General features: G+C 39.3%; 1 protein-coding gene across 2 annotated transcripts; it reads left to right on the top strand.

Annotated features, from left to right (window-relative positions):
- Positions 1-393: 393 nt before the first annotated feature.
- On the top strand, positions 394-27,504 carry ASAH1 (N-acylsphingosine amidohydrolase 1). 2 transcript variants are annotated; one of them, XM_075997359.1, is made up of 15 exons: positions 394-584; positions 1,104-1,407; positions 8,909-8,955; positions 13,351-13,441; positions 14,219-14,305; positions 17,083-17,161; positions 19,889-19,963; positions 21,286-21,331; positions 21,867-22,011; positions 22,536-22,590; positions 22,716-22,797; positions 23,961-24,092; positions 24,195-24,318; positions 24,760-24,816; positions 26,371-27,504. In XM_075997359.1, the coding sequence occupies exons 2-15, from the start codon at positions 1,276-1,278 to the stop codon at positions 26,458-26,460; spliced, it is 1,242 nt and encodes a 413-aa protein (XP_075853474.1). In that variant the 5' UTR covers positions 394-584; positions 1,104-1,275; the 3' UTR covers positions 26,461-27,504. The 2 variants fall into 2 exon arrangements, with proteins under 2 accessions (XP_075853474.1, XP_075853473.1); XM_075997358.1 differs by lacking the exon at positions 394-584 and having other exon boundaries at positions 1,052-1,407.

Below are 27,504 nucleotides of genomic sequence, written 5' to 3'. Positions count from 1 at the left end.
ATCTAGGGGGGGGGAATAAAACATCAACTTCTCATTTGCAACCTCCAACAAAAAAGAGTGAATTTTCTAAAGAAGTAATACAAATGGGCAAAGCTGCAATTTCTCTTTCTCGCGCGCACGCAACAGAAATATATGAAGATTTTAGTGATAGTGTTCTGAATTTTACCTAAACTTTAAAAAAAAAATGCTGCTTGGGATGTCAAAGAGGCTGAAGCAGGAAGTGCAAGCCAGAGGGCAGGATTTCCTGTGGGACTTTCAAGCAACTCACCCTATCAGGGCGCTGGCGTCCTGGCATCCCTCGCACGAGTGCCTGTGCCCGTCTGCCCGCGTCTGCGCTCCCCTCGGGTCCGGGCGGCTCCGCTACCGTCGTCCCCGAGCTGGGCACACACGAGCGGGACAAGGGTCGCCGGGCCTCCCTGGTCATGCCACCGAGTCTAAGCGCCAGGAGCCGGAGCCTCAGTTCTGTGACTAGTCAGCTCCGCTGTGGGAGCCCAAGGGGGTCCGTTCAGACGCCGGAGTGTCCGAGTGACTAGATGAGCCCCGGCCACTCGAGCCGCGCCTCGTGCCGTGCCCCCACAGGCGGGGTGAGCAGCCTGCCTCACTCGGGGCCAGCTTTCCTCAGAGGGCAAAGATGGGTCAGGGTCGGGCGCTACTTCGCGCTGGGAGACTCTTCAGGTCCGTTTCGTGGGGCTTAGGCACAGAGCGGCCCGAGCGTAGACCTCGCCCGGCCGGCTTGGGGACCCGGCCCAGAGGCGGCGGCGGCAGCCACCGGCAGCCCCCTCTGCCCTCCCGCGACCTTCGTCCCACAAGCCCCCTCGGGACGCCCCCTCACGCTCGCCCCGTCCCCTCATTCTCGTCCCCCCATTCCTCTCACTCCGCCCCGCCCCTTCCTCTCACCCCGCCCCCTCATCCTCGCCCCGCCCCTTGACCCCGCCCTCGCCCCCGCAGTGCCCTCCGCGCAGACCTCAGCGGGCTACACTTAGGAAAGCGCCCCCGCCCCCCGAGGGGCGGGGCCCCGGCTCGGCCCAACCACTGTCCGCGGTGTGGGGGGGACAGCACGACGTCCCGACGCGAGCGCTCTCATTTTGCGGTTTCTTCCGCAGCCTGGAAGCTCCTCTCTGCCCACAGCTCTTTCCGCGACACTGAAACACTGAAAGCCGCGACCTCTCCCTTCGGCTTGGTCTCCTCAGACTCCCCCCGCCCCAGCCCCGAGTGGCGCGTCCCGGGTCGCAGGTCACGCGCCGGTGGGGGCGCGGCCAGCGCGGGGCCCAGGTGATGCCTCTTGCGGCGTCTTCGGGTGCCTGGCTGAGCGGAATCGGCACTGGAGTGATGGTGGGCAGGAGTCGCCTCCCCTTGGTCCTCCTGGCTGCAGCCGTCGCCTGTGCAGTGGCGCAGCACGCGCCTCCGGTGAGTGGGCTTGAGGCAGGCGCGGAGTGGGGCGCTCAGGTGCGGGCGCAGGTGTGGCGGGGCGGACGCAGGTGCGGCGCGGCGGGAGGTGCAGCATCCTTTCTGGGGTCTGTGGTTTCGTGCCAAGGGGTGTGGGTGCACAACTCTTTCCCGGCTGATTCGGTACTAGAACACCTTTTAGGGAAACCCTAATCTCTGCAGAATGGCTGGGTGTGATTCGCACATCCTCACATTTGAGTGATTGTACTTGAACTCTACCAGGCTTTTGCATTTTGAACCGTTCACATAAAATGTCGATTTGCGTGCGTTACTCAGTCAAGCGACAGACTGCTTGATGACCAGGTGCTTTCTCCTGAAGAAGTTCCAGTACAAGATCCTGCAGGGCCGCGTGAAAGGCGCGCGGGCCCCAGCCTGGGCGCGGGAAACAGCGGAGAGCAGACCCGGCGGCGTGCCCCCGTGGCCTTTGCTCCTGAGTCATGGGAACGCCTGTCCCGTGGCTCTTTCCCACAAAGGAGTCACAGGGCAACAGACTTGGTAATTGCAAGAGGCAGTGAGGGACCTGCGTGACAATTTATTTTACAGAAGAGGAAGTAGACCTGGAGGGAGAAAATCTCTCGCCAGAGGACACAGTATTGTTTATCGAAGCTTGCCTAAACTTAGGGCCTCTTGACGCCCAGTGCTTTCATAATTAATGTCGTTAAAAGCAATAAGACTGCATGTAATAAGATAGTATAAACAGGAACGCGGTGTGTCTGACCTGAAGCTAGTTGAGGGTGGTATTGAACAACTTAGCTAGAATACTGAAAGTGGGAGCAGGATGTGCATTCTCCTCTTTTATTCTTTGATTACTGTAAGGAGAAATGCTTTAAGAATAAAATCATAGTGGGATATTATTCAGCCATTAAAACCCGATATGATGTTTAGCAGATAAAAGCAAAATAATATGTTACAGTGATCTCATAAAAGAAAAGTACACAGTATATACATGTATACAGGACTGAATGGCTATAAGAAAAAATAAAATCACTTGGCTTTAGTATGGGTAGGAAATTAAGTTGCGTGAAAGTAATTGTTATTATGGGAATTTTTTTAAGAAGTCAATACTTTGATACTGTTAATGCCCTTCATTCAGAATTGGGTTTAGTGTTTGAGGCAAGGGGGAATACAAACCACAGCAACTGTGGATTAGGAAAAAACCTATTACAGAAGTTGGGCTGTAGTTATGTGATTTGGGGGTAGGTCAGGAATCGTGGGTTTGCTTTAGATAGGATGCTTCTAGAAAGTGGGGCAGTTCTAATTGGGTAAAGAAGTAACAGTCATTCATTTAGCAAGAGGAAGGAGTGTTTGGTATTTTGTGAGTTGCACAATGCCCTTGTTTTTTTTTTGTCTGTGCTTAGATAAAATCATGAAGTGGCATTGTTTTATCTCATTGTAGCATGTCTCAAAATAATCTTATCCAAGGTAGGCGTCCTCTGAGATTGTTTATGTCCAAGGGGTGAATACATATAACCTGGCCGTGAGTGTCAGACCAACTTGTAATAATACTGAGGTCTAGCTACCAACCTAAGAGTAGTTTCAGATGTCAGGGTCTACTGTTTTTTTCCTTCCTCAATACTTTTTCTAGTAAAAATAATAGCTGTTTTCAGGACATGAAGAATCATCATGCTTCTCAAAGAATTTAATAGTTGTTATCTAGACTCTAGAACAGTGGTTGTCAAAAATCTAGTCTAGTGTCAGTTTGGGAAGCAGTTTTCATAGGTCTTCAATGAAATATAATCAAAATAAGGCCATAAAACTAAAATTACTAATTTAGAATGTTAGCCTTTATTCTGATTTTATGGACTCCCAATTTTTGTTGTTGTTACTAAAATGTTATTTTTAAAAATAACATAGCGGCAGAGGTAATATGTGTGTGGGGGGGTTGTTTTGTTTTAATAGCTCCACTTGGCAGAATGAAAATTTGGATCCTCATGTGCTAAAGCCTCATTAATTTTTTTTACTGGGCTGGAAAATCCTGGGACCCACCAGCCAAAAGGCCCTTTGGAACCTTACAGAAGTCTAGTGACTTCATTCTGACCAGAATAAGCAGATTTTCAGTTTGACTCATTACATGATAAGCTGTTTGTAGCCTCATCGTAACAAAAGATATTTCAGAACTACTTTTGATAAATATGAGTCATGAGGACTGGCTTAAAATTACAAAATTCATTTGATTTGGAACATCTATAGAGGTTTCTTGTTTTTGAGGCTTTTCACAATGTGCATATTTTAAGGTGATCCTGAGTTATTCCTCATTATTTGATTTATTAAATAGCCTATTAAGAGATGGCGGTGATGTGAGTGGCACAGGAAAAGTCTGGAGAAGGAGACCCAGATGACATCACCCAGGGTTCTGTAGACTCCGTTCAGAATTTTGAGATTTATCCTAAAAACAATGGGAGGTCCCTGTTAAAGATAACATTTTCACTTTTAAAAGATCAGTCTGGAGGTCACAGAGTTGCACAGCAGCAGTGTGCTGGGCCCATAAAATATGAGTCTGGGTTGGAGGGGAGCAAAGGTGGACATGTGTCTGGTCTACAGGAGAAAACAAGGTGCATTGAAAGACAGTGTCACCAGTGGTGAGGGAGAGAAGTAGATGATTCTGGAAAAAATTGGGAGCCAGAATGAGCAGAAGGAAGTGAGGCGTCAGCATGCATGACCTGAACATTTCTGACGTGCTCAGCTGGGTGAATGGTGGCATCACTGCCAGGGAACACAAGGAGGGGAAAGCTCAGGGCTGAAGAATGGGATCATTTTCTTTTTGGTTATGTTGGATTCCGGGTAACAGAGAGATACCCAGCCCGCCCTTGGGACTGGAGCTCAGAAGAGAGATTGTGAGAGTCGTAGGCGTAGATGATACTACCTGAAGCCATTGGAGCAGATGAACTCACGTGGAAAGAGGATAGAGAAAGAGAAGCAAAGAAGAGAACTAGGCGAAGGCTAAGTAACTTACATGTGTATGTCAGGCGGAGAAGAAACTGGCAAAGTTAACTCAGCCACCAAAACAGAGAGTAAGTGTGACAGGAAGCTCAGGGAAGAGAGTGGGACAGGGGAGCTATGGTGAATACTATTGAGATATCAAGGATCTATCAACCAGAGGTCATTGGTCATCTTAGCCAGAGCAGTGTTGGAGGCACCAGTAGGCTGAGGCATGATCAGGAGGAAAGAAACTAGAGTGGGAGAGATGACTGTTTGCAGTTAAAAATCTGAGCAGCTTCCTAAGATGTGTGAAAATGAAACATAATGCTCAGTAATTAATTGCTAAAGCGAACTTATTTTTATGCCTCAATGTCTCATACAAGTAATAACATTGTCGATGTTAGCTATTGAATCAGCTTTTTAGCACTGATTTTCACAGAGTTTCCAAAAATCTCATAAACCCCATCTGGCCTAGCTGGTTTTATTGTACCGAGTCTGCTTTTCCCCAAGCACTCCAAAGCAGGGAACACACAGGTGTAATGTGTTCACTTAGTCAACAAATATTGCCTACTGTGCACCACACTCTGTTTCAAATGGTGGAAACGGGCCAGTCAACAAGGTAGACAAGGTCCCCCTCTCCTCATGGAGGGTTTATTCACATTCCTTTTACCTAAATATCAGTAGTTTCATAGGGTCCCATCCTATAGGGTGCCATCCCTCTAGTCCTGGTTACTCAAGAGGCTGAGATGGGAGGATCACATGAGCCCAGGAGTTCAAGTTCAGCTTGGGCAATATAGCAAGACCCTGTCTCTTAAAGAAAAAAATAAAAAAAAAAAGAGTGTCCTCCCATCCAAAGCCCAGAAGACAAATGAAAACATATAAATGCTCATCTGATTTGTTATGTACGTTCAAATACGCCTTTTCTTATTCAGTAAGTGTCTGCCAAGTTTTAAAGAACATTTTAGGAAACAAATCTTAGTTAGAAAATAGTTGTTGATTAATTAAAACATTAAAAACTGTTTTAGAGTTTTTCAACTTTTCTGATGAGTATGAAAACTGGTGTGAGCTATATAATTTTAAATTATCTTTCATTGTCTTTTTTGAATATTTGAATAATATGAGGTTCTTTCTGAACTTTTTAATATATTACTAGAGGTGTACAGTTCATTGAGGTTCTTATTAATTCTGCAGGACTCAAATATTTTAAGGAGCTGGACGAGTTATGTCATTTCTTTTAGGTATGGAGCATTCATTGAGTACTTACTGAGTAATTTTCACTTTATATGTTGTTTTCCTAAGTAGGTTATGTTCAGTAGCTCTGTAATTAGTTTTTCTTAATGACTGGGGAGGACATAAACACTGATTAATTTCAAAGAGATTTAGGTTCCTACCAAATAACTTGAAGAATTAGAGAATTCACTGACCCAGGAAGTCTTATAAAAACATTTTCCATAGAGTTTCAAATGTTTTGAAACATCACATTTTCATCACTTCCACCTTTAGGAAGCAGAGAGAAAGATAGAATATTGATTCTAAGTTTGATTTTTCCCCCCTGTGATAGAATAGCACAGTATACCAAGCCCGCTACACAGTATCTCTACCTGTCTAATGTTTATAATCTTTACTTATCATTTATTTAAATTTTTACCAACTTTGATAAAGTTGTCTAAAGTTGTTTTCATAAACCATGTATAGTTAAATTTAGGGATGATAAGAAACTTTCAGTTCATTGTAATCTTGTTTTAGGGCTTGTTTTAGGAGTTTGAAGCTGTGGATCACTTGTAGAATTAATCAGTGTTTATGTCCTACCCACTTGCAGAGAGATCCTATGTAGATTTCCTGTCTATTTACTGCAACTGCAATTACCATTGTTATCAGCCTCAGACTCCCACATGTGCTGTTGCTAGGTTGCTCTTTAGGTCTTACCTCTGGGGCAGGTCAGATTCTCTCCTGATACTTGACAGGGCATTTTCAACTTCTCTTACAGTTGTCTGGTAAGAAATGTGCCTGTAACTTGATTTCTGTTTTGGCTTTAGAACCCAGGGCATGCAAATATAATTATGAGGAAGGGATTAAAAGTCATTGCATTTCACTTACTTGCTGAGTTGATGATTCTAGTGACCATCGGAAGCCCCAAACTAGATGCTGATTGTTCTCTGTTAGGAATTAAATTGAAGCGTTGGTTTTATTGGTAGTGCTGTGGATTGAGCAGTGGAAGCCATAGACTCTGTTTCTTTTGCCAGTTGTGGGACCTTTAAAAGGAGCCGGGCCTTTCATCCAGAGCACGACAATAAAATTAAGCACTCAGATTAAGTACACATTACAATATTCCCAAATCGTGGGAAAGTAATGGTCAGAAAAAACAAGAAAATTTAAAGCAGAGTAGCTCATGAAAACACATTTTTTTTTTTTTTACAAATTTTAAAATAGGGTTACAACCAAAACAAGTCTCCAGGTAGCTCATTTGTTACCAAAGCTCCAAAAGCCATTTACCATTTGGAGCCATTAACTAAATTGTATTTGATTGTAACAGCAAAAGAAGTGTGTGCAGAGAAAATGAAATTATTCATGAGTCTTTAAGTGAGAACAGTTGTTCCCAGACTTTGGAAGCAAATAGAGATCAATTAAAGAACAAGGTAGAAAATGGTTTGGAGTGGTTTTCTTGGCTCTTGAAGTTACTAATAATGATCAGTTGTTGATATTTATTAGATGATCAGTGCCAAGTTTGAAGTAGCTAAAGAATTAGCCTCTATGAGTAGTCTATGTAAAACAACTAGGATGTAAAAACTATGTCTATGTAAAACAACTATGTAAAACAGACAAGGATGTTTTCGAAGAGGTTGAGAAAATAGTAATTCAGTATATCCTGAAGTGGAATCTGCTAAGATTTCTAAATATCTGGGAGCAGAAAAAGGCTGAGTTGTGCACATTCACGAAAGTTGTGAAAATCAAGGTGTTTAAAGCTTATGATTATTTTTATATCATTTATTTTCAGATACTTTTGTGGAAAATATTTGAATCTGACACATGTTATTGAACCTGCAGTGTAAACCCTGAGCTTCATTCTTGTGGCTATAATCATCATCATTTCTGTGAATGTTTGTCAGAATTGGAAGCTTGAATAGGAATTCCCCTCTTTTAGAGCAGTTATATAGCTTAGTAGGAGTAAAGTTTTACACAGTTTTTAAGCTGAGAGCTGAGACCAAAATTTTTCTGAACAAGAACTGGCCTCAGCCACTATTATTGAGCATGAATGGCTTTGGAAATTTGCTTTTGCTATAGACTTGATATTGTTTCTTAATGAATTCGACCCCAGATTACAAGGCAAAACCTCACTTACATGAGAAACTTACTGTGTGGTAAGGTTAGTTTGACAATGTTTGAGTCACAGATAATGTCAACCTACTTTGTATACTCCCCTTGTTATCAAAAGTTAAAAAAAAAATTACAGCAGATAAGTTTTCTGAACTCAAACTACAGTTCCAGTAGTTTTCTTCCATACTTCCTCTTACTGTGGATATGTAAAAACAATTATTTTAGTTTTACAGTACTGGGCCTCCAGAGGAAAGGAGATAAATATACTTGCCATGTTGAACTTGTTAACAAAAGACTCATAAATCTGTGTGGACTTTTTTGATAGTTTTATGTTAGGAAAAAATTCTATTTTGCTATTAAGCTTGAGCAACTCTCCCTGAAATAGTCTCACTCATTCATTTGTTTCAGGCAGTGACCTCAGTGTTGGAGGGTGCCCTCACTCACCTCAAAGACCACAGAATCTATTATTGACAAGAGACACAAACAAATAATTATAATGCAATGTTATAAATATGGTAATGAGGTTGTGTACAAATGCCATGGGTATATAGAAGAAGGGATGCCTGTTTTCATATGGGAGCTACTTGAAGACTTCATAAAAAAGAAAATATTTCAACTGGATCTTGGAGGTTAGAACAAAAGTTCACCAGGTAGAGAAAGAGCATTCTGGCAAGAGGAAACAGCACATGCATGGGCATGAAAGGGTAAGAGGGAAGTTCTTGCAGGTAGCTTTATGTATGAAGAGGAGTGTCATGAGATGAGGCTGGGTTGATAAGTTATGGAGAGATTGTCATGGGCCCTGTGCAGTGTGCCCTGAAATTCTGGTTTGGGAGGCAAATCCCAGGACAGGTTGCAATAGAGGTGGGTCATACATTCAGGTAATATCACGTCCTATCAAGTCATTTACTTCTAGTGGTAAATTAACCTATCTAACATGTTTTCCATCTACTTTCTTACGTTTCTTCATTACTCAATGTATTTACAATATAAAAGCCAAATTACAACATTTGTGTAAGTTGAGTTGAGACTGAAAATGCACTTAATGGTTTTGGAATTTGAAAATTTTCTTGCAAGGAAAAGACTTAAGAGGCACTAAAATGGTCTAAAAGGGCGAAGTCTTACAGTCTTACTTGATTTTGTCTTCACAGATTGTAATTACTTTTGAAAGTTAGGTATTCAGTTAGCAAACACCTATTTTCTGAAACTTTTAATTTTCTTTGTTTTTTAGTGGACAGAAGACTGCAGAAAATCAACCTATCCTCCTTCTGGACCAACGTGAGTAAACATCAGAGGATCAGGCCGGGCGCGGTGGCTCACGCCTGTAATCCTAGCTCTCTGGGAGGCAGAGGCGGGCGGATTGCTCGAGTTCAGGAGTTCGAAATCAGCCTGAGCAAGAGCGAGACCCCGTCTCTACTATAAATAGAAAGAAATTAATTGGCCAACTAATATATATAAAAAAAAAAAAAATTAGCCAGGCATGGTGGCGCATGCCTGTAGTCCCAGCTACTCGGGCGGCTGAGGCAGAAGGATTGCTTGAGCCCAGGAGTTTGAGGCTGCTGTGAGCTAGGCTGACGCCATGGCACTCACTCTAGCCTAGGCAACAAAGCGAGACTCTGTCTCAAAAAAAAAAAAAAAAAAAAAAAAATCAGAGGATCAAAACTCACTTTGACCTTTGTGGAGATTTTTTATCTATGTGATGAACTCTCATAAAATAATGATAGTGACTAAAAACTTAAGTCATGTCTTCCATCCTTAGACAAAGACTTTTTCCCTCAGGTTTGTGTATAATGCATTTGGCTAAGATCTTACACAAATATGAAAATACTCCATAATTAAAATGTCCATTTCTAGCCTATCAAAGACATGGAAAAAAAAGGTATTTTCCTTCTCCACTAAATTCTTCCATCTACTGTTAAGCATTTTTCTCCTCTTTGACAAATGCAAACCTATATTTGAGCTGACCTGTGATTATCTGTAGTGCATGGATATAAACCACCGAATTATATAGGAACAAAAAATCATGAGACTTCATATGTGAAACATTCTGGATATAAACCTTGACATGATAAAGCTACTGAGGGCAAGACAGGATTAGAACACATAAGAGAAGGGTCAATACCTTGTTTTAATGTGCTTAGCATTAATAGTTTTAGTGTAGATTTTGGTCTTTCCAAATCCTTAGTGGTTAAATGAACCTATGAGAAAGACGTAATAATATCTTACAGGCTCAGAGGGTACAAGGGAAAGAAGGAAAAGGTGTAGTGAATGGTAGTGACCTTTTCTCCTGCTCTTCTGTCTCACTGAAAGTAGTCTGCTGAGGGTAGAGGGAAATAGAACAAACTTTAAAGAATAACATCAAGATGGCATTTTTGCAGTTTTCATAATATTCTAAATTAATTGTACTACTTATCTAAATTATGTATTCTAAATAGCCTCTGTCCCAGATAATGTGAAACTATAATAAACTAAATTCTTTTGACTTACTCACCTTTATGTAGAAAGAAGCAAATGTCTGGCAGAAAGTAAAATAGAGATAACCAGTTTCAATGAGATTCTAAAGCCAGTGCACATTCCAGCTCTTCTTTAGTGGTCTGCTCTCTGAAGGTCTTCCTTTCTGTCTTCCTTTCTTCCTTTCAGTGCCTTGCTGATTGCATCTCTTGGGTGGTCTCACTACCCCAATTCCTTGAACATTAAATAAATAAATATTTTCCACATTGAAGGACTTTTTTCTACTTTTATGTGGACTTTACAAATGTGTCTGTGAATTGATTGGCCTGTAAACCGTAAACCATCCCTGATTTGGCATTTAACTGATTGCACGTTGCCACGTGCTTGTGCAGGTATGTGCATGTGTACATGCATGTATGCACACACATACACCTAAACAAACACACATTTATACATATACATAAAGTACATGTTTCTGTCCTTGCCTTGGTATTTCTGCAGGATGTCTTTCTACCTCACTGGCCTTGAAAACTTGGTATTTTCCTTAAGTACTTTGTATGAGTATATCAGGACACCCCAAAACCCCCAGCTTTGCTCTGATCCTTCTTGTCTTGCAACTATAAATGGATCTTGAGATCTAGGAGAGAAGCGTGGTATTCATGTACCTTTGAGTTACATATAGTCTTCCTGTACCTCTGAGGTCATTTTTTTTAAATCAAGAATATAGATTTTGGCAGCTTGCATGGGCAGCTGTGAAGGAAGAAAAAGATACTTTTACACATCAAGAGTTAAGTATAAAAAGAAAAAAAAGAAAAAAAAAAAAGAAAGAAAGAAAAAGATACTTGTTTATCCAGCACGACCAGTCAAATCAATGCTGGAGATCCAAGAACTGACAGATTGCTCCTGTATCCATCGGAATCCTATTAAGCATTTCTTTCCCACTGCTCACTGGGTGCGTGGCATCTGCTCTCTTATTTGTGTATGTGCATGTTGTGTCACTTGATCTAGTTTCCAAGCCACCTGGGGAGCCATGTGGGATATGATTGGTGTTATGATAACCTGGACGTAGCAAATGCTGAGTCTCAAGAATGATTAAATGATACTTATTGTTTGTATGAAAGTAGGAAAATATCCTATGGTAACTACTATTGATTGAAGACCAATGCTGCTAAGTATTTTTTGCATGTTTCAGGTAATCCTCACTGCTCTCCTAAAGTAGACACTCTTATTTCTGTAGGAAATTGAGGCGCAGAGGTGAAATACTGAAATATGTTAGAAGACTGTTTAATGAGACAAAATGTGGGATTATGGCTAAGCTTTAGATACTAAAATAATTTTTTTAATTAAAGTTCTCTCAAAAAATTCTGATTAGTGGAGGTTTTATTATCAAAGGGTTTCTGGGGGTCTCATCAACCTCACTTCATTATACTCCTTTACTGCAATGAGTTCATTTTCTCCCTATTTCTTCTGAAATCCTTGAGCCTGTCCAAGACTCTGGACTGACTCAGGAATTCATGGCAGATGCAGGGGTGTGGTTTGGGATTGGCTGGATATGATGAGAGGAGGAGCCCCTGATTGAAGTTTGTAGGTCAAACACATAATCTTGCAACCCATTGATTTACCTTTGCAACTAGACATGGAAATCCAAATACATGATCCAAATACATGTAGCAACTGCCCCATAATAGGGGGAACAGTAATTACTTATTGAGTTGTGGGACATTTTACATGTGACATTATGGTCCATTAGAAATGGAATTAATTTATTGTAATGAAAAGCTTTTTTCTAGGATTTAAGTATTATAGCATTTCATGTAGATATCAGCTCCTAAGGAAATGGGGAACTTGAAAGTGCATTGAGAAGAACAAAATTTCATTGTGATACTGTTTAAATGTAAGTTTCCCAAATTAAGTTGTCCTTTTCGTTTCTATCTAGATCATAACATGAGTGGCTACTGGTTAATAGTTTCATAAAACCTCATATATATACCAGGGCCCCAAGTGCAGCAGCAATATTTAGAGAACCAAGTAATTATTCATTACAGAAGAAGTATAAATAGAAACACAGTTCATGACTTTGAGGAAATAACCCAGCCCAGCTATAGACATAAGTCTAGATAACATGTTAATTTAGGAGATTGATAACACTGTAGCACACCCAGAGTGCACTCTATACCTTTTCAGAGCAGATCAGTGGATCAAAGGATGGCTATTTTTAGGCATAGGTTTTAGCTGATGTTATAGCACACCCTTAAAAGTTATTTCAATTTAGTAACAAGTATCAGAAAATAATGTTCCTATAGCAACAGAAATAGTTGTAGAGTTCATCCACCAGAAATGTGGTCCAGCTCCATGGATGAGGCAATGGACAGTACTATATCCTCATAGTAGAAGTTGCCGTATGTAAGTTAAAGAGGAGGGAGTTGGAGAAAGGATGTAATAGAATAGTGCTTAGGCTTGGACTTAATACAGAAGAAAGAGAAGAGAGAAAGTAGACAGTAGGGAAGATTAGGATGGCTGAGAGAATCATGAAGGTTCTTGGAGCCCATCATGGGAAGCTAATACATGTTGCCACTCTGTGCTTTAAAAGGTGACTTATTGAAGCTAGCACTAGAGACAATGATTTGGCAATAATTTGGTTAGACTGTCTGAGAGAGATTTCTGAGACCAGGAAACCAAGTGGAGAAGTGTCCAGAGCCTAGACCAGGAGTCCTCAAACTTTTTAAACAGGGGGCCAGTTCACTGTCCCTCAGACCATTGGAAGGCCGGACTATAGTTTAAAAAAACTGAACAAATTCCTGTGCACACTGCACATATCTTATTTTGAAGTATAAAAACAAACGGGCAAAGACACCTGCATGTGGCCCGAGGGCCGTAGTTTGAGGACGCCTGGCCTAGACTAACTCTTTGCAACATCTAGGAGAGGAGGAAAAAGGCAGGTGATGTCTGTCAGTGACAGTCAGGCTATAGCTCTTGTTCTCACCTATAACCAGTTCACACCAGTCCTTCCTAATGTGTACTCCAAGGCAAAGGTGTCTGGGACTAGTTATGACTGTGTGTGAAACGCAGGGCAGAAATACTGGGTACAAAATGAACTTTCTTTGCAAATTTTGCTTCTACTCTGTTATTAAGAGTATGTCTCTCATATATCCTTAGAGATGTAACTAAGCCCCTCAAAAAAAACACTTTCCACATTTCAAGATGATGAACCTCTCCTTACAGCTACCGGGGCCCAGTTCCATGGTACACCATAAATCTTGATTTACCACCCTACAAAAGATGGCACCAATTGATGGCTGACAAGGCACCAGCGGTATGCTATGATGCTTAAATCTCTTATTTCTGACTTGACTGAATATAATTGTATTTTTAAAAGAATACTTGCCAAGGTGGGAGAATTGCTCGAGGTCAGGAGTTCGAAACCAGCATGAGCAAGAGCGAGACCCCATCTCTACTATAAATAGAAAGAAATTAATTGGCTAACTAATATATAGAGACAAAATTAGCTGGGCATGGTGGCGCATGCCTGTAGTCCCAGCTACTCGGGAGGCTGAGGCAGGAGGATCACTTGAGCCCAGGAGTTTGAGGTTGCTATGAGCTAGGCTGACGCCACAGCACTCACTCTGGCCTGGGCAACAAAGCGAGACTCTGTCTCAAAAAAAAAAAAAAGAATACTTCATGAAGTTATCCATAAAGTAGTTTAAAAATGTGCTTTTGATACCTTTCTGCCATGTAACAATAAATGATAGTAGAAGATACTTCTCTCAAAGGTCACAGAAAAAAAATATATAATACAGGGAAAGATGTCATTCCTCTGTAGCTGCTTGTCCTTTTTTGCAACTTTGCCTTTGTTTCTTTCCCTTTGTATCACCTCCTTCATGTAAATAATTAAGAATCAAATGTTTTAAAGATAAAATTGGACTCATTGTATTAACATATTAATTAAAAATATTTTCAAATAGCACTCTGTATTTTAGTTACTATATGGGCAAGTCAAAAGGACTGTATATTTTTATTATAGCAATCTTAATCTTAAATCTCAGGACTTTTAAATGTCTTCTATTATGTGTTTTATTTATTTATTTTTCAGCTAAAGGTTTTAGTGAGTTCCCTGAGGAATATGGTAAATGCATTTGTGCCAAGTGGAAAAGTTATGCAGATGGTGGATGAAAAGTTGGTAAGAAATGTTATTTTCTTTAAATAAATTTTAAGCACACACACATATACACACAGAATGCAGGAAATGCTCTGGTATTTATTTAAAGATACAATTCAACTTCTTCTCAAGAACTTGGACAAATTTGCATTTATTCTAAATCACTGTCAAAAATTCAGAGGGACTTAAATTCTGGGGAGTGATAGTATTAGGGTGACAGCATGGCAAATTTTGGCAGTTAACTTCTCCTTAATGCTTTTTGAAAGTATGGACTATTTTATAAAGCAGTGGGCAAATGGACATATTTCATCTGGAAATATGGTATTTCCTGCAGTTTATATATACTAAGGTTTGTACATTCACTATTGAAAACTTAGTTTTTTCCTAAGTACTTTGGGTATATCAGGACACCCAGAGATTTTTCTAGATTTGCTCAAATGACTTACTCAGCCCAGCCCTGTATTTTGTGGAGTCCCTCAGTAGCTCTGACCCTTGAAACTTACCTGAGTTGAGTTTTTCTTACGGCTGTGCAATTGCCAGACCATTCTGTTTTCTTCCTGGTCATGCAGGAAGACCTCATTTCTCAGCCTCCCCCCCCTCTTTTTTTTTTTTGAGACAGAGTCTCTCTTTGTTGCCCAGGCTAGAGTGAGTGCCGTGGTGTCAGCCTACCTCACAGCAACCTCAAAATCCTGGGCTCAATCGATCCTCCTGCCTCAGCCTCCCGAATTTGCTAGGACTACAGGCATGCGCCACCATGCCCGGCTAATTTTTTCTATATATATTAGTTGGCCAATAATTTCTTTCTATTTATAGTAGAGACGGGGTCTTGCTCTTGCTCAGGCTGATTTCGAACTCCTGACCTCTAGCAATCCGCCTGCCTTTGCCTCCCAGAGTGCTAGGATTACAGGCGTGAGCCACCGTGCCCAGCCTCTCAGCCCCTTTTTTATTTCTTGGAACCAACGGGACCCCTAGGACCTGGTCCCTAGAACCCCCTGCGTTCTCTAGGGAACATCTTCCCTCTAACACTTGTACCTGTGAAACACCACACCTGGTGTCCCATGTTAATGCTCTCAGAGCTGTGGATTAAGGCTGTCCTTGTTGTTCATACTTGCCAGACTTCCCCAAAATAAAAAGTTTTGGCAGACGCAAAAAAGGCAGAGGACTCAACATACTCCATGTGCCCTGGTTTCCTCTGTATTCTGAGTTGAGTGGGCAGCTCTGCAAAATGTTTTAGGTGCCTTGGAATCACACAACCTTGGGTTTTAAGGCTGGATCAGTCATGTGCTAGCTTTGTGTCCTTCAGCAGATTTCTTAACCTATGAAACTTCAGTTTTCTCCTCAGGGAAAATAGTATTTACTAATAGTATATATTTCATATTTCATATGGTGGTTGTAAGGATTCAGTGACTTACTGTATATAAAGCATAGTGCCTGGATGTAATGGGTTTAATATGTGTTTATTAAGTCATGCTTGTTTGTTAAGTTGGCTGGAACATTCCACTTGTGCAATGCTTCGAATTGCCAGGGGAAAAAATAATATGCTTAGTTTAGTCATACTGCATATAATTACCAAGTTGGTGAAAAGTGGGACTTGCAGATTTTAGGCACATTATCTCAGCAAAAGACTGTGAACTTAAATTGTAATCTAGATGTTAGTAAGTAGTTGTCATTGAGAATAAAATTATGATATCCACCACTGAATTTGCTCAATGTCCATTGTTTGCTAACAGAATGCAATTAATGCATCTTAGCCCAAGATCAGCCTTTAACTGTGACAAACAGTTTTGTGAAGGAATAAAATAGTGCAGGTGTTATTGCTGCTGTGTTGCTGTGAGTGTGGGAAGGAAACAGTGATAAGGATATATGCCAGTGGCTACAGGGTGAATTTGAGCGGAGATAAGGAGTGCTTGTTATGATGATGTTCTTGTGTTGTGGATCGTGTCAGGTCATCCAGGTGGAATTATTATATACTCTTTGGAGTATGGGGAAAATAAAAAGATGGAAAAAACAATCTAAGAATCATAGGTCTCTATATAGGGACCCAATAGTGAGTATTACATAGAAAATGTTTTAGAAATATATGTTGTAAAAATAATCCTATAATCCCAGCACTTTGGGAGACGAGGCAGGAAGATCACTTGAAGCCAGGAGTTGGAAACCAGCCTGAGCAACATAGAGAGACCCCTTCTTTCAAAAAAAAAAAAAAAAGAAGCACCAGCTAGGCGTGGTGGCTCACGCCTATAATCCCAGCACTCTGGGAGGCTGAGGCAGGAGGATCATTTGAGCTAGGAGATGGAGACCAGCCTGAGCAAGAGCAAGACCCCATCTGTACTAAAAAAAAATAGAAAGAAATTAGCTGGACAACTAAAATACACACACACACACACACACACACACACATAAATGAGCTGAGCATGGTTGCACATGCCTGTAGTCCTAGCTACTTGGGAGGCTGAGGCAGGAGGATCTCTTGAGCCCAGGAGTTTGAGACTCTGCCTCAAAAAAAAAAAGAAAAATTAGCCAGGTGTGGTGACATGTGCCTATACCTATAGTTCCAACTCTTGGGAGGCTGAGGCAAGAGGATCACTTGAGTCCAGGAGTTTGAGGTTGCCGTGAGCTATGATGACACCAGTGCACTCTAGCCTAGGCAACAGAGCAAGACCCCATCTCAAAAGAAAAAAGAAAAGTAACTGTTATCAGCTATTGTGATAGCAATATGTGGAATAAATTATATGGCAAAAACCAGATCTCAAAGCCTACTTTTAGGTAGAATGATTGTTAATTTATTTGTTTTTCAGCCTGGTATGCTTGGCAACTTTCCTGGCCCTTTTGAAGAAGAAATGAAGGGAATTGCAGCTGTTACTGATATACCTTTAGGTAAAGTTCACTTTGCAGATTTCAAAAAATTTAAGAAAACACTTTCAAATATTTCTATTGAGGTGTGAAATATATACAGTAAAGCACACTGATCTTAAGTATGCAGCTCATTTAAGTTTTAGAAATGCGTATGGGCACGTAACCACAGCTCAGATCAAGACATAGAAAAGTCCAGCACTCCAGAATGCTCCCTCATGCCCCTTCACAGACTATACTGCCTGCTCAAGTAACCACTACTTTGACTTTACCGTAGATTAGTTTTGCCTCTTCCTGAACTTTTTATAAATAGAACTGGAATACGAACTTCTGGGTGGGGTTTCTTGTACTTACCGTTATAGGTAGTATGCTATTGTATGAATAGGGTATCTGGGTTGTTTTCAGATTGTGGATATTAAGAAGAAAGCAGTTATAAACATTCTAGTACATGTCTTTTGATGAGCACATACACTCATTTCTCTTGCATGTATACCTAGGAAGTGAACTGTTGGATTATAAGATGGCTGTATGTATAGCCTTGTAGATTCTGCCAAACGGTTTTCCAAAGTGATTCTATCAACTGACAATCAGCATAATATGAGAGTTTTAGTTTTCTCCATTTGACACATCCTCACTGGATAGTATTTGAGCCATTTTTTGAGTGTCATAGTATCCCATTTTAGTTTTAATTTATATTTCCTTTATGACTAATGAAATTGAACAGTTTATTGACCTTTTCTTTTTTGGGGTTTCTTTCAGGGAAGGGTAAATTGCTGATTAAGGTTTTTGCCCATTTTCTATTAGTTTGAAGGAATTCTTTATATATTCTGCATATAAGTTCTTTGCCACATATATGTATTCCAAGTGTCTTCTCCCAGTCTATGACTTGCATTTTTATTCTCTTACTGGTATCTTTTGATGAATAAAAATTCTTAATTTTAATGAAGCCTAATTTCTCAGTCTTCTTTTTTACGAGCAGTATTTTTGGTGTACATTTAAGAAATCTTTGCCTACCCCAAAGCCATGAAAATACTCTTGTATATTTTCTTCCAGATGTTTTATGTTTAATTTTTATATTTCCTATGATCTATCTTGAATTAATTTTTGTATATGGTATGAGTTAGGGGTCAGGTTTTTCCTCATATAGTATATGAGGAATTTATTTAAAAGACTATCCGTAAAGTCCCAGATCAGTTGACTAAGAAAAGAAAAATATAAATAAAAAAAGAAAAAAAAAAAAAAGACTATCCTTCCCTTGGTAAATTAAGTGGTGTCTCTGATGTAAATCAGGTACCTATATACATGGTTCTGTTTGGAGACTTTCTGTTTTCTTACTTATTTGTCTTATATCAGTACCATCCTACCTCAATAATAAAGCTTTTATAGTCTTAAAATTAGGTAGTATAATTCTTCTAACTTTGTTTTTCTTCACAATTGTCTTGGCTATTCTAGGCCCTTTGTGTTCCTATGTGCATTTTAAAATCAGCCTGTTCACTTCGACCAAAGAGCCTTGCTAATACTTTGAGATTGTAATACTGAGTTTTCTGATCAATGAATACTATAAATCTCAACATTTATTTAGGTTGTTGATTTCTTTGAGTAGTATTTTTTATTTTCAGGGAGAAGGTCTTATATATCATTCATTAAAATTATCCTTAGGTATGGATGTTCTTGGAATGTTATTTTTTTTAATTTCACTTTCCAATTTATGATATTAATGAAAAAGATTTTCCCCACCACCCCAAAAGTTTTATTTTTGAGCTACCAAAGCAGCAGAGTCATTATTTTAAGTAGCCAGTACTTAATCATCAGTTTTACAAGAGAGGATTGAAAATTTTGAAAATCAGTAGTATTTATCAACAAAAGTGGCTAGTTTTTTTGTTTGTTTTGCTTCTATAAAAAAAGGATTTTAAAAGATAGTTGATGTGCTGGAAATATATATTTGCAGCCTTTATGAGAAGCAAGTCTAATTCCTTTATTATGTAAATAACTAGCAAGTAATACCAAATATAAATATCTCAAGAGGAGAATGGATTCAGAAGATTAACAGATGATTTATATGGTAAATAGTAAAAATTATTATAAATTTTAATAAAATTTCACCAAAATAGAAATTAAATGGAAATAAACTAAACACTGGAGTAGAGGGAGTGAAAAAAACATGATAAGCTTAACATATTATTATAATATTAAATGAGACAAAGTATACGGTGTACTTTTGAATTAAATGCTATATGGTATTACACAGTTTTGGAAAAATATTCAAAATATAAAATGTTCGACAGTGGATTTTCTTGGCAGTTCTGCATTAATTTTATTAATAGTTCTTAAATCACCTTTCTCACCTTAGTAATATTAGTCATGCTCTAAAGATTTGGGTAAAATACATTTTCAGCTTACAACCAAGAGCCAGATGTATTAAATTATCATATTTGAGCTCCCCAAAGAAAACTTAAAGGGAAGCATATTGATAAAAAATGTAGACATCATGTTGTGGAACTATTCCAACTTGCCTGTATGTTCAACTCACCTGGTAGCTGCCTCTTTGATGATGACTTGTTTTATCTCGAGTCTAGAGAGAGGACAGGGTGGTGAAAGATACGGCCACCCCACCAGCTATGCAGGCACATCGTGATTGACCAGAGCACACGCTTGAACAGTGAAAATCATTACACTTCTTCTGAAAACAAATTTTTCTTACACTGTCATGGTTCTGTATATTAACAAAAATTTTTCTTTCTTTTCTCATAGGCGAGATTATTTCATTCAATATTTTTTATGAATTTTTTACCATGTGTACTTCAATAATAACAGAAGATAAAGAAGGTAAATGTGTGTCATGGGAGGGTGGGCAGAGCAAAGCATCGTGTAAAAGAGAAATCATCTAAATAAATGGAGTTAGAGGCCGGGCGCGGTGGCTCACGCCTGTAATCCTAGCTCTCTGGGAGGCCGAGGCGGGCGGATTGCTCGAGGTCAGGAGTTCGAAACCAGCCTGAGCAAGAGCGAGACCCCGTCTCTACTATAAAATAGAAAGAAATTAATTGGCCAACTAATATATATACAAAAAATTAGCCGGGCATGGTGGCGAATGCCTGTAGTCCCAGCTACTCGGGAGGCTGAGGCAGGAGGATTGCTTGAGCCAGGAGTTTGAGGTTGCTGTGAGCTAGGCTGACGCCATGGCACTCACTCTAGCCTGGGCAACAAAGCGAGACTCTGTCTCAAAAAATAAAAATAAAAAAATAAAAATAAAAAATAAATGGAGTTAGAACTTTTAAAATGCGGGCTTGCTAGGTAAATTCTGTGTATGTCACAAACAGCTTAATATACCTCGGTAAATTTTTGTAAGTACATTGAAAACTATCCTTATTTTAAGACCACTGTAATACCTATTAAAGTTTAATTCAGGCTTGCGGAAAAAAAAAAAAAAACCCAGAATAAGTGTTTCAGGCCTAGAAACATTTTTACCTTCCTTATAATATGCTTGTATCTATCTGTATGATTGGATAGAAATCGTCACAATCCAAGAATCCTCAAGAAGCCAAGAAATCCTCACATACGTTATCTTCATATATGTAACGGCATATTTGCTTTTCTTGAGGCCCGGAACAAACATTCTCCTATCTTTTCCCAGCCAAGGGACCCTGTGTATAACAGCCTGCCTTTCCCATGTTTTTTTCCTGGCTGGCTGGTCCCCAGAGTACAAGGCACAGGATGACTTACTTCGACTCACCCTGATTTGTGACCTGTACTCTGGGTAGAACTAGTCTGCCTACACCTAACCCTTGAGGTGTCCAGCTGTATGTGACAGTGCCTGAAGGGAAACATTTGGTAAGTCACATTAGTTGAGGCTAAGATATCTTTGTCTGATAGAACCATGTGATAATGGACCAAAGATTGACCATTGATCCTATTCCCATATTTTGACCTTACCTGGAACCCTGTGCTCTCAGATTTTGTGGGGGTGTCCAACAGATGTGACGGTGACAACAGTTTGATCTTATTAAGGATTAGGATATCAGGATGCTTCTTAATTCCTAGTTAGATGAAACAGTTATAAATTAACCAAAATTAAGTGTCCATCTTTGATTTAGAATTAGTTGTATTATCTTAACTGCTACTATGAGTCTCTTCTGCTTACTTTCAAATAGGTCATCTATTGCATGGGAGAAACATGGATTTTGGAGTATTTCTTGGGTAAGTAAAGAACACATTATGTATCATTCTATAAGAAGAGTAGATTATATTACATTGATGAAAAGTCCCAAGCCATGCCCAAAATATGACCATAAGTGAAGATAAATGGATTCCTAAATGTTAAGACAAGAAGGGCACGATTCTACTTAGTTACTTAAGGCTTTTATGTGAGTTGTACCTAGTGAAAAGAAATTTGGAGGGTGGTTGAAGGCCACACATGCCATGTCTGTATTCTATTTTATTTGTCATCTTGACCTTTTGGATAAAATAAGAACTTTGTAGAGACCTAAATTTGAATCTGGGGTTCACTTTTATAGGCTGTGTGACATTAGGAGAGTTACTTAACTTCTCTGAGCCTCAGTTTTATCATCTAGAAAATCGGGGATGAAACCACCTATATTGTAAATGTTGTTATTACGATGGATCATGGCGATTCGGTAGATCAGACACATAGTGTCATGCCTGGCTTTCATCACTGTATTCATCATTATTATCATCATTGTACTTAAGTGTCACCAAAATTTGTCTTTTGTAGGTGGAACACAAATAATAATACCTGGGTTGTAACTGAGGAACTAAAACCTTTAACAGTGAACTTGGACTTCCAAAGAAACAATAAAACCGTCTTCAAGGCTGCAAGCTTTGCTGGCTATGTGGGCATGTTAACAGGATTCAAACCAGTAAGGACTCTATTGTCATGTAATTTTAAAGGTAGCTTTGTGTCATGCTTTTAGTATATGTAAAGAAAAGGTGGAGTCTAAGAAAATGAGAACCTAAAAAGAATATAGAGCCGCAGTTCATCCCTATGTACTTCTTGTCCCTTTCCTAGGTTTAAGATTGCATGGTAGAGAAGAGTAGAAAGGAAATGAAGGTTTCTGAGCCTGTTCTGGGATAAGGAGCATGTGGCCAGGTGTCAGAGGGATCAAAGTCTGGGTCTGCTGCTCACTTAGGCAAGTCAGGTGTTAATTCTCTGCTCTGTAGTTTCCTGTCCGAAAGGTATAGCCAATAATATCCCACCTACTTATCTCACACACTAGACGTGCAAATGCTTTAAACTTTTTTTAAAGCCTTGTTAATACATGGTTTTGATTTTTCTTTGCCTTTCTCATTACCCAGCCCTTTATATACCACCATAGAGTACAGTGATAGGATCTTAAAGAGGAAGGTTGGAGTTTCTGACTTTATTGCTTTGTCTTTTTCTCAGGGACTGTTTAGCCTGACACTAAATGAACGCTTCAGTATAAATGGTGGTTATCTGGGTGAGTAGCGTGTTCTCAAGTGAAATGGGGTTTCACAACTGTTTTACTAGGAGGACTGGACTGTGCCTTCTGGTTAAGTAGTCTAACCTTTGCCAGATCCTGACACTGTGTTTGATCTCTTCCAGGTGTCCTAGAATGGATTATGGGAAAGAAAGATGCCATGTGGATAGGGTTTATCACTAGATCAGTTCTGGAAAATAGTACTAGGTAAAGTGGTTGCTTGCTTTATTTTCAAATATTTGTTGTAAATTATTGATACTAAAATATAAAAATATTTCCCAAGCTTCAGCTTAACATCCATTGAGGAGCTATGCAGAATGTCTTAGGTGAACCTTGACATTCATGTGGAATTATTCATGTTTTCTATGGTGTGTTGTGTTTTTTTTTTTTTTTTTTGAGACAGAGTCTCGCTTTGTTGCCCAGGCTAGAGTGAGTGCCGTGGCATCAGCCTAGCTCACAGCAACCTCACACTCCTGAGCTCAAGCAATCCTGCTGCCTCAGCCTCCCAAGTAGCTGGGACTACAGGCATGCACCACCATGCCCGGCTAGTTTTTTCTATATATATTAGTTGCCCAATTAATTTCTTTCTATTTATAGTAGAGACGGGGTCTCGCTCTTGCTCAGGTTGGTTTCGAACTCCTGACCTCGAGCAATCCGCCCACCTCGGCCTCCCAGAGTGCTGGGATTACAGGCGTGAGCCATCGGCCTATTTTTATAGTGAGGACATGAATTATCAAAAAGTACTAGGGATATTGACACTATGAAGGGCACCTGTGAATGTTTTTGGTGGACAAAAATAATCACCCATACACAAGAGAAAAATTGTATAATAAAATCTTCATCTACGTGGTAATACATATTAATCTATAAGTTATATTATTCTGCTGTGGTACAGAAGAAATCTTACAATAGCAAAACTGCCTTTTCTTCAGCCTACACTGAATCCAAATAACTTAGAATAAAGGGGTATCAATCCTATTTTTGTACCTTCCAGGGAATAAGATTTAGCAGTCTTCTTTAATAATCCATTTCAATTTTTAATAGCCCCAATTTTCAAGGTTTACTAAGTCCTATATTGTGCAATTAATATTATTTCCCTTTATTGTTTAGTGAAAGGCATGGACAATAAGGGTGGACAATGATGTGTTGAGGCCATTTTGTTTCTTCTTCAGATTTGAGGGACCTTCTGAAACTCCCTCTTCCCATCTCAGTTATTTTACCTCACAGGAGTAAGGGATTTTTCCTCCTAGAGCCATTGCTTACCATCCTTTTTTAAAAAACATATTCCTTAGATACTTGGTTTCCTTTAGTTTCCACAGAGTCAAACATTTCCAAGTCAACTAAAACATTTTTTAAATGTTTCTATGTAGTTATGAAGAAGCCAAGAATATATTGACCAAGACCAAGGTACTTGCCCCAGCGTACTTTATCCTGGGAGGCAACCAGTCTGGGGAAGGTTGTGTGATCACACGAGACAGAAAACAATCTTTGGATGTATATGAGTAAGTACATTTATAGAAATAAGTAGAAACTAAAGCATAAACTGACATACGCACAAGTTTAAGGCATGTAGCCTAAGAGGGTATCTCTCTTTTTGTATCCAGACTTGATCCTAAGCAGGGTCGATGGTATGTGCTAGAAACAAACTATGACCGTTGGAAAAACCCCTTCTTCCTTGATGATCGAAGGACAGCTGCAAAGACATGCCTAAACCGCATAACCCAGGAGGTGCGTTTACAATACAATATGTATAGAAAGAAACTGTCACCATTAAAGATGATCTCAGTTCTGGCATTTTTCTTTGGCCTTCAGAGAATTTTTAAACCTCACATTTATTCAGTATCTCTAGACAATATCCAGTGAGTTTTTGTTTTTTTTAACTTAAAAAGAGCAAAATTTTGCTGTACTTTCCCTTTCTTATTTTAATGCTGGATACTGCTCTGTGAAGTTGAATAACAAACAGGCAAGAATTTAGAAAGGGGAGAAAGAAACAAAAGTAATACAGTAAAACTGTTACCTGTTTCTAACAATGACCCCAAGGGAAATTCTTTTAGGGGGATTGGGGGGAGGAAGATCGAAGAATGTCTTGCTTTATAATGACCCACTTGTGTGGATAAGGCTGCTGACTTCTGTATTTAATTTACTGAACAAAACTATTTTGTGTTTTAGAATATCTCATTTGCAACCCTATATGATGTCCTGTCAACAAAACCTGTCCTCAACAAGGTATTTTAAAATATATGTATATATAATTTTTTCTTTTAGAGAAAGAATTTGGTCCTATGATTGATCTTTTCCTGTTATCTTATATCAGTTTGAGCACAGAATTTGTTTTTTTTAAAACATAAGGCTGATTTTTGTGTGGCTACAACCAAGGCTGATTTTTAAAAAGTGTTTTTATGTGGCTAAAATTGTAACTTTTGCAATGCAGCAAAGAAGTTGGTCATCGTGGCTTGATGTCCAAATTGTTCTGAGTATTGTTTACAGCTTTACTTACATGGCACTTGAATTAAGCCTAGCATTTTATTCTTGACTTCCATCTGTCAGAGACCTCATGCTGTACATCACAACTAACACCTAAAAGTTCACAGAAGTTTGAAATCCATTTTCAGACAAAGCTCTGTGTCTTGTTGGATTAGGGTTTCCGTTAAACTTTATTATATCCTTTTATCTTTTTTTTCTTCATACGATAGATTAAAAAATGAAAAACGTTTTCTAATCATCCCATTTGCTAATAGTCATGCCTCAAATGTTCAGGATGTGCTTCCCTGATTATCCCACTTGTTCCTTCTCTTCTTGGTCCTTTTTCCCTAACTCTCCCTCAAATAAACATGCCTCTACTGCCCCCACGAGAAAAAAATCCTACTGTCCTTTACCATTCAGATCATCCTGGCTTTCGCTGAAAGCCTTCCTTCAGCTTGTGGACCCTGCACTCCCTCTCACTCTGCCCACATGGTCTGTGTGAGCTCACAGTCTGGTGACTCACAGTCTGTGTGACCTCCATGTGAGTTTGTTTGTGTGCTTTGTAATCTCTGTGCCTACATAGAGTTTTCCTCACTGTATTAGAAATGTTTTAAGGGTAAGGATAACCAAAGCTAAACTGTTTATGCTCCATGGTATTAATATACCATTAGGTTTTGCATGACTGTCAATTATACTTTGAGGAAGGTTAAATTAGTCTTAAAGCATTGGTGGTGCAGCAGTGTACTGCCCAGGAATAACCTCCTGTGAACAACTGAGATTCTTTTTTTTTTTCTTTTTTGAGACACAGTCTCACTCTGTTGCCTGGGTTAGAGTGCTGTGGCATCAGCCTAGCTCACAGCAACCTCAAACTCCTGGGCTCAAGCGTTCCTCCTGCCTTAGCCTCCCGAGTAGCTGGGACTACAGGCATGCGCCACCATGCCCTGCTAATTTTTTCTATTTTTGGTAGAGACGGGGTCTTGCTCTTGCTTAGGCTGGTTTCGAACTCCTGAGCTCAAATGATCCACCTGCCTCCCAGAGTGCTAGGATTACAGGCGTGAGAAGAACTGGGATTCTCTCCTGAGATTATTTATATTCATGACCTGGAACGATGGTTCTATTGAAGTTGGTTGCTTTAATGAATAATAATATATAATTATTTAATTAATATAATATACATTAATACAAATATATTAACTATATAATACATTACATATATAATTGTTTAATATCAAGTAGTTAATTTAATAAAGTGAATTCTGTAAGTCAGAATATCTTGGAATTGAAAACATCCTTAAAGTAAAAATAATTTTCTTTCAGCTGACTGTATTCACAACCTTGATAGATGCTACCAAAGGTCACTATGAAACTTACCTGCGGGACTGCCCAGACCCTTGCATAGGTTGGTGAGCACACACCTGGCCTACAGAGTGCACCCTCTGAGACATGAAGACACCACCGCAGATGTGGCTGACCAGTGCAGCTGTCGCATCTTCCAAAGACTCAGACTCAGGGCAGGTTCTCTGTGTCTTGAGCTTGTCCTCCGTACATTCACAGTTTACAGACTATTTTTGCCCTAACAGTTGATTTTTCTTATTTACAGATAACTTCTTAAAGTGAAGTAAAACAATCATCCAGAATTTTCTGAGTTTCATTTCACTTTGACATTTAGGGACGGGGATGGCAATTAAACCATGTGGGATCCACCTCCATGTAATAAATCAAGATTCTTTGTGTTTAATCCAGTATGACAGTGTGAATACAGTAAAAGCAAATAGTCCACACTATTCAGTTTTTCATTTTTATCTACATATTTTTATGTTTTTCTATATAGCAATCTTTTCCTCTGGTTCTAACTACTACTAAAATTAATATACCATTTTTATCTTGGCTGTTAATGACGATATAATTTTACTACATGTGATCAGAGGGATGAGACAGACATTCAACTGTGTATTTCTTTCAATGGGCAATAAATGGTCCTTAGACTCTATAAATAGTACTTTTTGGGGTTCATGAAATGAGCAGTATGTAAGGTAGTCTTTTATACAAAGAAATGAAGTATTCCTTTTTTCATAATTTCTCTACCTCCCAGTAACCCCAGGAAGTTGCTAACTTCAAAAACTGAATTCCCAGGTTCTGTGAGTTACTAAATAAACATGTCAAAGACTTATGCAAAATAGAAAGTAAACTCATTTATTTTAACTTCTCTTACGTATCATTCATATAGATTTTTATTTTATACTTCTGATTAACATGTATTTTTTTAAACTTTTAGTATAATTATCAAAAATGTTTTTCAGAAATCAAATCTACATATGAAAAGTGCCAATAGAACTTATTAACCTAACTTTCACAATTAACTGAAATGTATGCCATTTGTGCAAGACTGTGTCCACTTCATTTTGTGTAATCTCAGTTGTAATCATGACACTCAATAAATAGTCAATGGAA

The sequence above is a fragment of the Microcebus murinus genome, chromosome 24 (assembly GCF_040939455.1).
Source record: "Microcebus murinus isolate Inina chromosome 24, M.murinus_Inina_mat1.0, whole genome shotgun sequence".
NCBI classification, from domain to species: domain Eukaryota; kingdom Metazoa; phylum Chordata; class Mammalia; order Primates; family Cheirogaleidae; genus Microcebus; species Microcebus murinus.
This window is presented reverse-complemented; position numbering and strand designations above follow the sequence as displayed.